The sequence below is a fragment of the Hyaena hyaena genome, unplaced genomic scaffold (genome assembly GCF_003009895.1).
Source record: "Hyaena hyaena isolate Hyena2069 unplaced genomic scaffold, ASM300989v1 scaffold_120, whole genome shotgun sequence".
Classification (NCBI taxonomy): Eukaryota; Metazoa; Chordata; class Mammalia; order Carnivora; family Hyaenidae; genus Hyaena; species Hyaena hyaena.
In genome coordinates, this window is record NW_024080752.1 from 2,831,335 (window position 1) to 2,844,007 (window position 12,673).

Sequence of the window (12,673 nt, forward strand, 5' to 3'; positions counted from 1 at the left end):
TAGATACACTTGGGTGCCTCAGTTAAGCAAACGACTTCAGCCCAGGTCACGATCTCGTGGTTCCTGAGTTTGAGACCCTCATCGGGCTCTCTGCTGTCAGCACAGAGCTTGCTTCAGCTCCTCTGTCTCCCTCTCTCTCTGCCCCTCCCCACCTCTCTGTCTCTCTCCTAAAAATAACTAAACATTAAAAAAAACTTATAAAAAGGTGGAAAGTCTATACATTCTTATCATAGAACAATCTATATTTTGTATTAACCTTCTTAATATATTGAAGACAACACACTGACCCCTTACAACCTTTATCGACCTCCTTCTTCAATTAGTTACACTGGATAAGGGTATTGGAGGTTGATGGAACAGCACACAGAAAGGCATAGAAACATGAAAGAAATCATGTTCAATTCTAGGGAAAATATTCCACGTTGTAGCTAGAGTGTATGAAAGAACTTTCAGAGACATATTGGTGATAGATTGATTGACAAGTGAAAATGGTTATACTTTATCCTGAAGCTATTGGGTGGATGTGGGTGGCTTCTAAGCAGATGAGTGACAAGCCCAATTCTATGTTTTGGAAATAACAGTATAGTGGCTAGATAGATGGAGTATGTTTGATGGGAAAACGAATGTTATGGGGAGGTGCATCAGGAGACTGTTGGTATACCCAAGTTTAGAGATGATGATGGTTGAACTAAGGCAGTGAGGCTGTTAACAGTAGAGGAGGAAAGAGTAGAATGAAACTGACAGCTCTTACTCTTAAATACTGAGAACAATCTGATGGGGGTGGGGGAAAGGGGAAGGGGGTGATAGGCATGGAGGAGGGCACTTGTTGGGATGAGCAATGAGTGTTATATGAAAGCCAATTTGACAATAAACTATAAAAGAAAAAAAAAACTAATAGCTCTTTTGGAGGTAGAATGGTTAGGACTCAGAATTTCTAGCTTGTTTGAATTTCACAGCCCAGAATATACTCCACTGTGTAAGAACAGCAGCCTTTAAATTTTATAAAACTGAACTTGAACTCTTTTTCTGTCTGGTGACAGAATTAAACTAGGTACTTTTGGGTAAAGTCTAAGATGCACAGTTGACTTACCTGTTACTGATCCTCAGCATCTACCCTACTGGCATCTAGCACTTCCCACTGCTATGTCCCTGTCTGGTCTCCAGTCTCTCTAGGTTGCTAGTTGTCCCTCTTGGCTGACTTCCACATGCCTCTTGGGAAACAGGGCAAGTGTGGCTGCTTTTCGTCTCTGTATCCTAGAAGACTTGTGTTCTCACATGGCTACCTCTGTTCCTGAAATACCTTTACTCTTGTATCTTCTTTCTTACTGTACTTCAGTGGCAACTATTCCATACTCAGATTCCCAAAAACTCATGTGAGGATTCCATTACCCACACACTCTTCCACCCTCTACTGGCCCAGGTTACGAGTTTTCTTTCTTTTAGTGACTCACCAGCCTCCAAGCTCCTCTTCATAGTCTCTTTCCTCTAGGCTTGGATGGGCTTTCTACTCTGTTGCTTATGGCAACATTTTATGCTCTGATTTCTTTAAGGATTAGTCTTAAGAGACACAGAGAACTTTTTCTTCTTTCTCAAAATCCCATAGTGAAATTGAAGATCAATGCTGATATCAGTTTCAAGAGTCTATTTTGGTACCTAAAAAGCAAGATCATGACTCTTTTTTGTTCCCTCTCTATTTGGCTCTGTGAGATCTCCTGTGGCAAGGTATGTTTCGTGAGTAAATAGTGTCATCTATGGTAGTGGTGGTGATTACAGGAGGGGTAGGGAACTAAAGTCAGTATCTCAAGATTTTATCCAACTACCTATGGCTGACTAAGTAGATGGCATAACTGTCATTATGTGGAAGTAATGTGGAGAAATATGAATTCCCAACTGTTGTTGGGAGTGTAAGTTGGTGGAAACTTTCTAGAGGGCAAACTCACAACATAATTCAAAATTACATATATATACACTTTTCATCCAGTGATCACTACTTCCAGTAATTGTCCTTAAACAAGAGGGAAAATGTTAGAATATGTATATAAAGAAATATTGGTTGCTTTATCAATTATAATAGAAAATTAGAAAATGCTTAGATACCCAGCCACAAGGGATTTTGTTAATTACTATGACATATTTCAGCAATGGAATTCTATTCAGTTCATAAAAGTGATTATGTGTTTACTGACATTGAAAAATATCCATAATAAACTTAAGTGAAAAAGATTACAAAATACCATATGTAGTATGATTCCTTTTTTCCAAAGAATGTATTTGTATATATGTATGTGAGTTCAGTGGGGGTTGATGGGAAAACAATCCAAAAAGGTGTATCAAAAGGAACAGGATCTAAATGATAGTAGCTATTAGAAAGAAATGAACTAAATGGTTATATTTAAACCTATCAAATGTGTTTAGATTATTTCATAAACATGGATATATAATTTTCACACACATCATGCATGTAGCTTGCTTCAAATTTAGTGTTATGAAATTGTTTTTGACACTTAGCTACTGTGTTAATTTTGCTACCATAACTGTGTTAGTATTAAAGGCATGCCCAGAAATCTACAAAGAAACCCTGCTATGGTTTCTCAGAAGATTACTGCATTGATTATATTTTGCAAATACATATATATGGCTCCTGCCCAAAGGAAGACAGACTAAGAATGTAATTTTTCTTGGGCTGACAGGCCAACTCATTATATGTTTCATTTCTGTTGTATTGATTACATGTTTTGTTGGAAAAATCCATATCCTTTAACTAATTAAACCATGACATGACTCCACTGCTTCTGAGGAATATCCTAGTGATGTACCTAGGAGTTGACACTTCTTTAGTCAGCAAAATACACATTATACTTTTTGGGGCCCTACCTTGTGGAAAGTTATCTGAATGAGCAGAATTCTCAAATGCAAATGGTTTCAGAACCAGACAGATAACATTAGTTGCATGATCTGGGCTGTATGTAAGACATTAGAGAGTGGTGGAGACTTGGGTGAAAGTGAAATCAGGTTGTCCATAAACTCATACAGATTTTTCAAAACACTGTGCGGGCCAAACAAAATGTATTTTGTTCATTTCCAACTTCTGGTCACCCAGGCAAAATGCTTCAGTAGGTTAAGTTTCCATCCTAAGCCATTACGTTTTATAGTGCTGGGAAATCTTGGGGATGTTCTAGTTCACACTGGTGCTGCTGCCCCAGGTTTTGTAGCTGGGGACAACCAGTCTGATTGGCCATCCCCTTCCCCTAATTGCTAATAAAATACGGGTTTAGGGATTGAGTGTCTTACAGATCACATGGGTAGTAAGGGATGGAACTGGGGCTTGAAATTGTAATCTCATGTACTTCCTCCCTGTCTCTACTGTTGGTAGCATGGTTGCATCCCTTAACTGCTCCTCTGGTACTTTCTCCCATCCTAGAGGAAGCCTGTGGCCAACTCTGTATGTAAATCAGTTTAGTGTGGGAGACTGAGAACTGAAGACCTAGGTTCTTGACTGGGTGTGTAACTGACTTGTCAAATAGTTGAAGATCAGATCACCCAACTGTGGGCACACGAGATGTCAGAGGCCGACCTTGGGCCTGAACCCAGCTCTCCAGGTTCCAAGATCAATGCTCTTATATCGAAGTCAGGGTTGTCTTCTTTTAAACATGGTGCCATGTTTCCTTAACAGGTCCAGGTAATGTTTGAAAACAGAGTGCCTTACAAGCACTGACAAATGATCCTTTTCCCTACCATCTCTTTTTTATAGAGTGCAGAGCGCATAGAAGCCAACATGGGCCTAACCGGGCTCTGCTGTGTTTATGGTGGCACAGGGCTGTGAATGCCACACTTGCCTCAGCCGTTAATGCGTGCCTTCATGCCAGCATCATAATAGACTGCCCTTCATTACAAAGCTTGGGGAAAAACAGGCAGTCTTTTGTTTTAGCATTTGTTATTTGTGTCTGTGGTTAAGCATTACATGTTGCGCCTGCAAAAATCTATAGTTCCTGTTCAAGGAGGGGAGTCATGTGTAGCTCTCCCTCTCTTAATATATTGTTTTGTTTTGTTTTGTTTTCAAGAACCAGCTGGTATTTTAAGAGCTAAGTTCCAGGAAGAAAAAGAAATGATAGCTATAGACCATGGGCTAAGGTCTGAAAATGTGTGAGCCCAGTCTGATGAGGAGGGTTGGCCCATGTGGAGGCAACGCAGTGGGGATTTAAGCCAAACTGAAAAAACTGTCCCTTTTCTGCCCGGAGATGTTAGGAAGACAGTTTTTGGGGGAAAAAGTCCTAAGTAAATAGAATTTCAGCCAATACTTTCATGAACTTCACCCTTCTTTGGAATGTTTTCATTCTCTGGGGGGGAAACAGAGATTGAGTCATTTATACAGCGAGTGAGAACTTTACTAAAAAGGAAACCTCAGGAGATGTTTGCCCTTTGGTGCTTTCTGAAGACCCAATTTATGAGCTCTGCAACATTGTCAGAAAAATGCTCGCTTCTGAGGAGCTTGTTTTTCTAGCTTTCTTCGTTATATGGGACAGTAAATTTTCATGACTGTTGAGGAGGATTCCCTGACATGGTTATCTGATGGAGAAGTCTGATTTTCCCACTTAACACAGTGTTTTTTCATGTCTGTTCTCCACCCACCCCCCTACCTTAACTCCCTAAATTTCACACATAGCACTCTGACTTTATAAATCTTTTTCTTTGATTCTGCAGATTGATTGCTAAATGCATGATATCATTCTTGGAGCCAGAGACATGTAATCTCTGGGTTCCTTGGGTTCCTAAATGCAGGCTATGATTTTGGTCATGGACAGCAGAAGGAGATGTTGAGCCAGAAGATAAGGGTGTTTTTGTATGTGTTGTTTTGTGGGTTTTTTTTTTTTTTAACTTCGCATATAAATAATTAGTGTTACATTTTCAAATAATTAGAAAGCTACGGGCTAAAATAGTTATTTTTGTACAGTGAACATTGCTTTCTTTTTATGGCATAAAGCCATTTTAATAAATGTTTTCTACCTACGATGAGGCTTTGGGAAATCATTTCATTGTGCTGTAAGCCAAAACATCCATTTTCTGGCCTCTCACTCCCCCTTTTCTCCAGAGCCCTCTTTTTGCACATACAAGTTGTGGCCCAGTGTAATAGTGGCTGGCTTTGGCACTCATCTTCAGGGAGTGTCTGCCATATGGCTCTCTGGTGATGGTTGAAAGTTCTGGAGTCATGTCAGCTTGCCCTATGATACTTCAAAATTTGTCATCTAAATGTCATTGGAGAGGAAATTTCCCATCCATTAAAGGCATTATCGGTCCATTTTCTATGCTTTTTGTTTTTTTTTAAATGTTTTATTTATTTCTGAGACAGAGAGAGAGAGACAGAGACAGTATTTGCAGGAGAGGGTCAGAGAGAGAGAGAAAGAGAGAGAGATAGAGAGAATCAGAGGCAGACTCCAGGCTCTGAGCTAGCTGTCAGCACAGAGCCTGATGCGGGGCTCGAACCCACGAACCGTGAGATTGTGACCTGAGCTGAAGTCGAACGCTTAACCAACTAAGTCACCCAGGTGCACCATATCTGTCCATTTTGAAGAGAAGAGTAAAACGTGTCTTCTAAGCATGTTAAGTGACCATACAATCTTCTTAAATAGCAGAGATGGATGAGTGTGGGCAGCATTAATCTACCTCTGAACAGATCTAGGGCACTGGAGTGAGTTTCCATTTAGAACAACGCTCTATCCATGGTGTCTGTATTTTCTGTCTCAGAGATTTATTCTATTGTTTGAGCTGATGAATACAATTTTCACTCAGAGCAGTCCATTATAGTCTAATAACATTTAGTTTTATTGTCAAATTTAAAAAATGTGCTTCTTCAAAGGCTTGTTTTGGGGCACCTGGGTGGCTTAGTTGGTTAGGCATCTGACTTTGGCTCAGGTCATGATCTCACAGTTGGTGGGTTCGAGCCCCGCATCAGACTCTGTGCTGACTGCCAGCTCAGAGCCTGGAGCTTGTTTCAGACACTGTGTCTCCCTCTATCTGACCCTCCCCTGCTCACACTGTCTCCCTTTCTCTATCAGAAATAAAATAAAATTAAAAAAAAAAAGACGTTTTAAGCTAAGCCAGATTATATGACAATTTTCTGCAAATTAATGAATTTATTTTATATATTGATGCTCTGGAATTCCTAGAAGATCTCTTCAGGAGATCTTTAGTCTTTCCCTTTTCATTATTTAACAATATTGTATTCCAGACTGGTGGTTTGAAGCACAGACAACCTTATATACCAAATGTATCAAGATGACCTAGTTGAAGCCCCACTCAAGATGGTAATTTAGATTTTGGGTAATTTTAAATGTTCATAATGATTATTTTCATTATGTTTACACTCCTACTTCTTGGAATTTGCAAATTTGCTGTGGCCTCCCAATCACAAAGAACTATCCAACTTGGTTTCTGTAACTGAATCGTATGCCATAGTCTATCTGAATAGTGATGAGATGAATTTACCTACAGACCAGTCTCTTGTCAGAGTAATAGGTATGCTCTGTATACTTGTTATGATTTATTTCTTCTCCTTCAAGAAAAGCAAAGGAAAATTTGTTTGGACAAAACAGAAGTTTTTCCAATGGCCATGTAGTTTTTGAAAAACAGCAGCTGGAGCTGGAATCAGTTGTAGAAGAAACCATAACAGGAGATTATGCCTTAATCATCAATGGCCACAGTTTGGTGAGTTTGCTTAAGGCTTTTTCTTTCTTTTCCTTCATTCCAAGAAGTGTCTCCTTTGTGCTGTCATAATGAGATCTCCTTTTGTGTTTTCCAAACAAATGACACTACTAGAAACAAGGGTATACACAGTGATTTCCTGTTTGCAAGGGGAAAGGAAGTTTCTGATATATATTTCATACATTATTGCTTGAACCACCACAGTGAAAAGGAGGATCCAAAGAAATACTGTATTCACAGAGTATCCATCTTGTCTAAATGACTGTAAACCATTAGCAGTGCTGTTTAAGTGCTTTTCTAAGGAGGGTGTCACAGCTCACTGTTATTTAATTAAAATAATGCAACTGTTGGATGTATTGCAATTACTGTTTTGCTGATGTTTGTGATTTGGCAGAGTACAACCTGATCTTCATATAATTACCACACCAAATTATTGCCATTAAGATACCTCTGGTAGATTTTTTTTACATAGCAGTATTTTATAGCAATGCCAAACAATTTGCTTTGATTAGGAAATCTGGTTCTTGTCGTAATAGAATAAACTTGCATTGTGCTTTTAATGTAGTTCAGGTTCCAAATCTTGAACAAATATCAAAACACTCTTCTGAGTTTCTAATTTATAAAACAAAAGCTCTGATTGCACTCCAGTGAAATTATCATTTATATGCACAAAGAGCTAATCTCACATCTTTCCCCAGCTTTGATGATCATTTTTCACTTTTGGAGTTCGGAAAATAAATGTATCTTCTTGTAGACAGTTTCTTAGAGGACAAAAGAAGTTGGATATGAGTATATTGTATTTTCCCCCTTGTGATCAGCTGTCTGTTAGCTCTTAGTGCTTAGAGCATTATCCAGCTGGATTCCAGACGTAATGATGTGTTGCCTTCTACACCATGGAAAGTTACAGAGATCAGCTGCAGGCCAAGTTCTGCTGAAAGTTTGTCCAGATGACACGAACTTCTCCCTTGCACAAATGAGCAGCAACTGAAAATTATAAGCCTGTCAACTGGGCTGGGAGCTGGTGGCCTCCAGGCTGAACTTCCCAGGGACCACAGTATGGAAAGGTCCCTAATGAGTTGTGTTCTGACTTTCCCTCAGACTCAAAGAAGCCAATGTGTGGTGGGTTAGACTGCCCAGGTGATAACATACACTCTTCTTCCTTTGTCTCTAAATTTGTTGAAAGGAAGAGCTAAGAACCATTTCAGCTTCAAAGCCCGAAGCTAATGAAGCCATGAAATGTCATTTGTTATTTAAGGAGAATTGACCACATTACTGCTGGTCTGTTTAGAAGGTTTTTTTTTTTCTTCTTCTTCTTTTTTTTTTTTTTTTTTTTAAGTAAATTGTGATTCCAATTTGCTCACATCTTGATGCTTTGTGGAATGTAATTGGGTCCTTCTTTCTCAGAGTCTGACTTTAGGTTTTCACTTGTTGATAATAAAGAAGAAAAAGAGAGGAAAGGAGACCATTCTGAGCAAGACAACCAGTTACATGCTTTCTCTTTCAGAAAGAGAAAGCTAACTCACAGATTCCCCTAGGAATCATAGGCCTTAATGTAAGAATTTTCTACATCAGAGTCATGTTTTATGTTCATTCACCCATCCTTTCACTGATATCATGAACATTTATTAAGCATGCTCAGATGCTAGAGCTTGAGGATAAGGATGTGAATAGAACATGGTTCTTGTCTTAGGGATCCCGTCTAGTGGGAGAGCTAATCGCAAGTGGTATGACAAATACTATAGAGAGGAACGAACACAAGGCTTTGAGAGCATAGAGGCAGACACATTTAGTTCCTTGTGTGAAAGTCAGGGAAGACTTCTGGGAGGAAGTGATGCATTCATGCACAGGAGCAGAGAGTACAAAGGCACAGAGGCAAGAAAGAATCTGTCCCATTACAGACACAAGCAATTTGCCATGATGGAAGTACAGAGTAAACTTAAAGGTGGTTGTAGAAGCCAGAACTCAAAAGGAACATAGAGGCCAGATTGTGATAGTCTGTGAGTATCTTGCTAGAGACTCATTCAGAGATACTGATGACTCAAAGTTGAGGTGGATTCCTGTTTCCTCTCAATGTGTTTATTAAATAATGTACAGTGAGATGTTTTCTAGAAGACAAATTGCACAGTTAAGGATTATGCTCTTTTCCGGTCATTTCTTGGCGCACATAAAGGCTGTGGTTATTTGGGGAAGAGCAAGGCTGAAGTCGGTTGGGAACCCTGCCTGGGACACAGGTTGCATGCCACCCTGTTGCACAGGCTTCTCTTGATTTCAATCACTTTGTTTTTCAAGGGCTAATCTCCAGGTCATCTGCTTTTCATTTGCCCAAACCATTAACAACCACAACAACAAACATTAAATACACAAAACAACAATGCAAAGGAAACAAAAGTTCCATTACGTAGAATGAAGAAGTCATCATCGTTTTGTAGTTCTATCTAAATTGGATGAAATGGTGGATAGGCTTGTTCTTGCTTTTCTCTGTTTTAGTGCATTCTGGAGCTTTTCTGGCATTTAATCGTATCTCACCAGTGCAGCATGATAATGTGTCAAGGGGGACACACAAGAGCACTGTGTCTTTTTTTTTATTCTAAAATTCCTTGGCACTTAGTAGGAGTTTTGTGCTTATCTTTAGTTAGTTGTTTATGTGATTCTGGGTCAACAATGACTTGTTGAAATTAAACTGTTTAGAAAAGAAATCATTTGAGAAACAAGAAATCTGCTTCCCAAATGACATCTCTCATTGATTATTTCTTGTCCTAATCTGGATTTTTTTTTTTTTTAAATAACACAGGCCCATGCCCTAGAAAGTGATATCAAGGATGATCTCCTAGAACTTGCCTGCATGTGTAGGACTGTCGTTTGCTGCCGAGTCACCCCACTCCAGAAAGCCCAAGTAGTAGAGCTGGTGAAGAAGTACAAAAATGCTGTTACTTTGGCCATAGGTGATGGAGCCAATGATGTCAGCATGATCAAAAGTAAGAGGATATTACTCAGTATGGTCTGCTGTATACTAGGAGTCCTTGGGTTCAGCATTTGGCAAGATGTAATGGAGATTGAACTGTAATTTAATTTTCCCACTGGTTCTAAAATGAATACATTCCGGATCCAATGCATTTGGCATTATTAGCATTCATAACAACAACAACAACAAAATCCCACAAATTTGTCTCATTAAAAGAAAAAGGCTAGAAAAGGATATTGATCACCTTATATAGTGTATTTTTAGACTAGAAAAGGATATTGATCATCTTATATTGTATAATATTGTAATACAATATTGTATTGTATAATCCCCTATTGTATAGTAGCTGTCTGTGGCATAAGGAATGAGCACTGAATCCGCAGTCCCAACATTTGGGTTTAATCCCAGTTTAGCCACTTACAAATAGTAAAACCTTATGCAAACGACTAAACTTTGTGGGCCACTTTCATCTTTTGTAAAACTAGGATAAATAACTAATGAGTGTTTCATGAGATAATATATGTGGAAAAATATAAGTTCTGTAGCTTTAAGATTGCTATAGACAAATAATGACAAAAAAGAGATTGTATCTTTGTTCAGGGACTGAAAATGTTCCTCTTTTCCTTTGCAGGTGCTCACATAGGTGTTGGCATCAGCGGTCAGGAAGGAATGCAGGCAGTCTTAGCCAGTGACTATTCATTTGCACAATTTAGATACCTCCAAAGGCTTCTCCTTGTTCATGGAAGGTGGTCCTATTTCCGAATGTGCAAATTCTTATGCTATTTCTTCTATAAGAATTTTGCATTTACACTTGTGCACTTCTGGTTTGGTTTCTTCTGCGGTTTCTCAGCCCAGGTTGGTAAAAAACAAAAAACAAAAAAACACTTTTCTTTCTTTTATTAGATCCCCCTGAATTGCAAATGACTGTTCTTCATGGTCTTATTGATAGACTGTGTTTTTATATGTCTAATACAAATCACAGTATGGCAATTAGGTAAATATAGTTGACTTTAGCTTTAAACACAAAAAAATATGCATTTAGCTGGAATTTTTTTATGTATGTATGTATTTATTTTTTTATTTATGTAGTCAATGAGTACTCTTTCCTATGAGTTTTAAATTTTTTATTGAAATATTTTGGTATGATTGCTGATTAACTTAATGTGGAGCTTTAATTCAGAAGAGAAGACTAAGAAACACTAAGAAGAGATGTTGATCTCTTGTGTATCTCTTTTGTGAAGATGGTCACTCACCCAACACTGACTGTATATGGGCTGACAGCAAATATGTTTTAAATTAGGGAGAAATAATTGATACCCTAACATTAAGGCTATTTTGACAGCATTTTATCAGATAAAAATTGATAAAATAGATAATGTTGATAAAATAGATAATGTTGGCAACAAAGAAGAAATATTAGCAATTAATAAATTAGGATTCTATTTTTCTATCTACTAATATCCATTTTATATTTTTATTATTTTTTTAATGGTTATTTATGTATTTTGAGAGAGAGAGAGTGTGTGTGCACAAGCAGGGGAGGGGCTGAAAGAGGGAGAGAGAATCCCAAACAGGGTCTGTGTTGTCAGCACAGAGACCGACATGGGGCTCCATCTCATGAACCGCACAATCATGACCTGAGCTGAAATCAAGAGTTGGGTGCTTAACTGACTGAGCCTCCCATGTGCCCGTACTCATATCTATTTTAAAAGATAATTACTTAAGGGCACCTAAATAGGTGCCTATATAAATATAGGTTTTGTATATTTTCCCCTTTATCTGTGAGGTTGAGATTTCTTAAAATGAGGCACCCCTATACCCATTCCTAATATTCTCTGCTAAGGATAACATGCCCAGAATGAAAAGCAGACTATGTTGATATTTTTGTTGATGTTTTTTGTATTCTCCAGACATTGAAGTAAAGCAAAGGTCTTGATTTTAGTTTCTCAAAAATGTAGTTATCAGTTTTCTTAGCACTAGTTCAGAGAAAGCTGGGGTGGGACTTAATTGCTCATAATCTCACCTTGTCCAACAAAAACAAATGTGAGAATGTGGCCTGTGCCTTCCTAGGCTGGGGACTTCTCCTCCACATAAAAATGAAGTAAGACTATTTGCTAATCAGTGCTTCCAAGAGATCCCACTTTCATAGTGCAAAGGTTTGGAGGCTTTTGAAAAATCACACAACTATGGAGGGATACCTATACTCTCATTTAGACCTCTTAGGATATACAAGAGTGGTCAGTGATTTGTATTTATAGACACACAGAGCTTGGGTAGCAAGTTTACTTTCCAGAGTTTTCTTTGTTAAACTGTGAAGCTGGAAACTAATGTTCAATGACTTCTAACCTCTACATTTAGGTGATTTTCTGCTCTGCTTTCAAGATCTGATAAAACTGGTCAGAGTCAGATGTGCAGCAACTAGATTTTCAGTCCTCTCACCCGTATTTACCTTTTAAAAGAGAACAGCAAGAAAGAACATTGTTCTAAAGACCTGAGTATCTGATGATTAAACCCAGTTGTAAGACACCCCACTGGTCTATGATTAAGTTTCTTAATTTTTTTTTAAATGTTTTGTTTATTTCTGAGACACACAGAGAGAGAGACACAGCTTGAGCAGGGGAGGGTCAGAGAGAGAGGGAGATACAGAATTGGAAGCAGGCTCCAGGCTCTGAGCTAACTGTCAGCACAGAGCCCGACACAGGGCTTGAACCCACTAACCGTGAGATCATGACCTGAGCTGAAGTCGGATGCTCAACTGACTGAGCCACCCAGGCGCCCCTATAATTAAGTTCCTTAAATGTTTAGTTCAACTTAGCATGTTTCTTTTCTGTCTTCCTTCCTTTCCTCCCTCCCTCCCCCATTCCTTCCTTTCTTCCTTCCTTCATTACACCAAAATCTCTAGTTAATTGAACAATCTTTACTCGACCATAGTCAGTCCTGACTGACCCTTTGTGTGCTTTCCTGAGCTGGTGACTTGGGCTGGACCAATGGCTCTCAAGCTTTTGATGCATG

General features: G+C 38.7%; 1 protein-coding gene across 3 annotated transcripts in view; it reads left to right on the plus strand.

Moving 5' to 3' along the window:
• ATP8B4 (ATPase phospholipid transporting 8B4 (putative)) overlaps positions 1-12,673 on the plus strand; it is a 232,935-nt gene that overhangs the window by 181,829 nt on the left and 38,433 nt on the right. For all 3 annotated transcript variants that reach the window (XM_039237152.1, XM_039237150.1, XM_039237151.1), the window contains exons 21-23: positions 6,558-6,702; positions 9,491-9,674; positions 10,293-10,516. In XM_039237152.1, the coding sequence (XP_039093083.1) occupies positions 6,558-6,702; positions 9,491-9,674; positions 10,293-10,516 (553 nt within the window). The remainder of the gene's footprint in view (positions 1-6,557; positions 6,703-9,490; positions 9,675-10,292; positions 10,517-12,673) is intronic.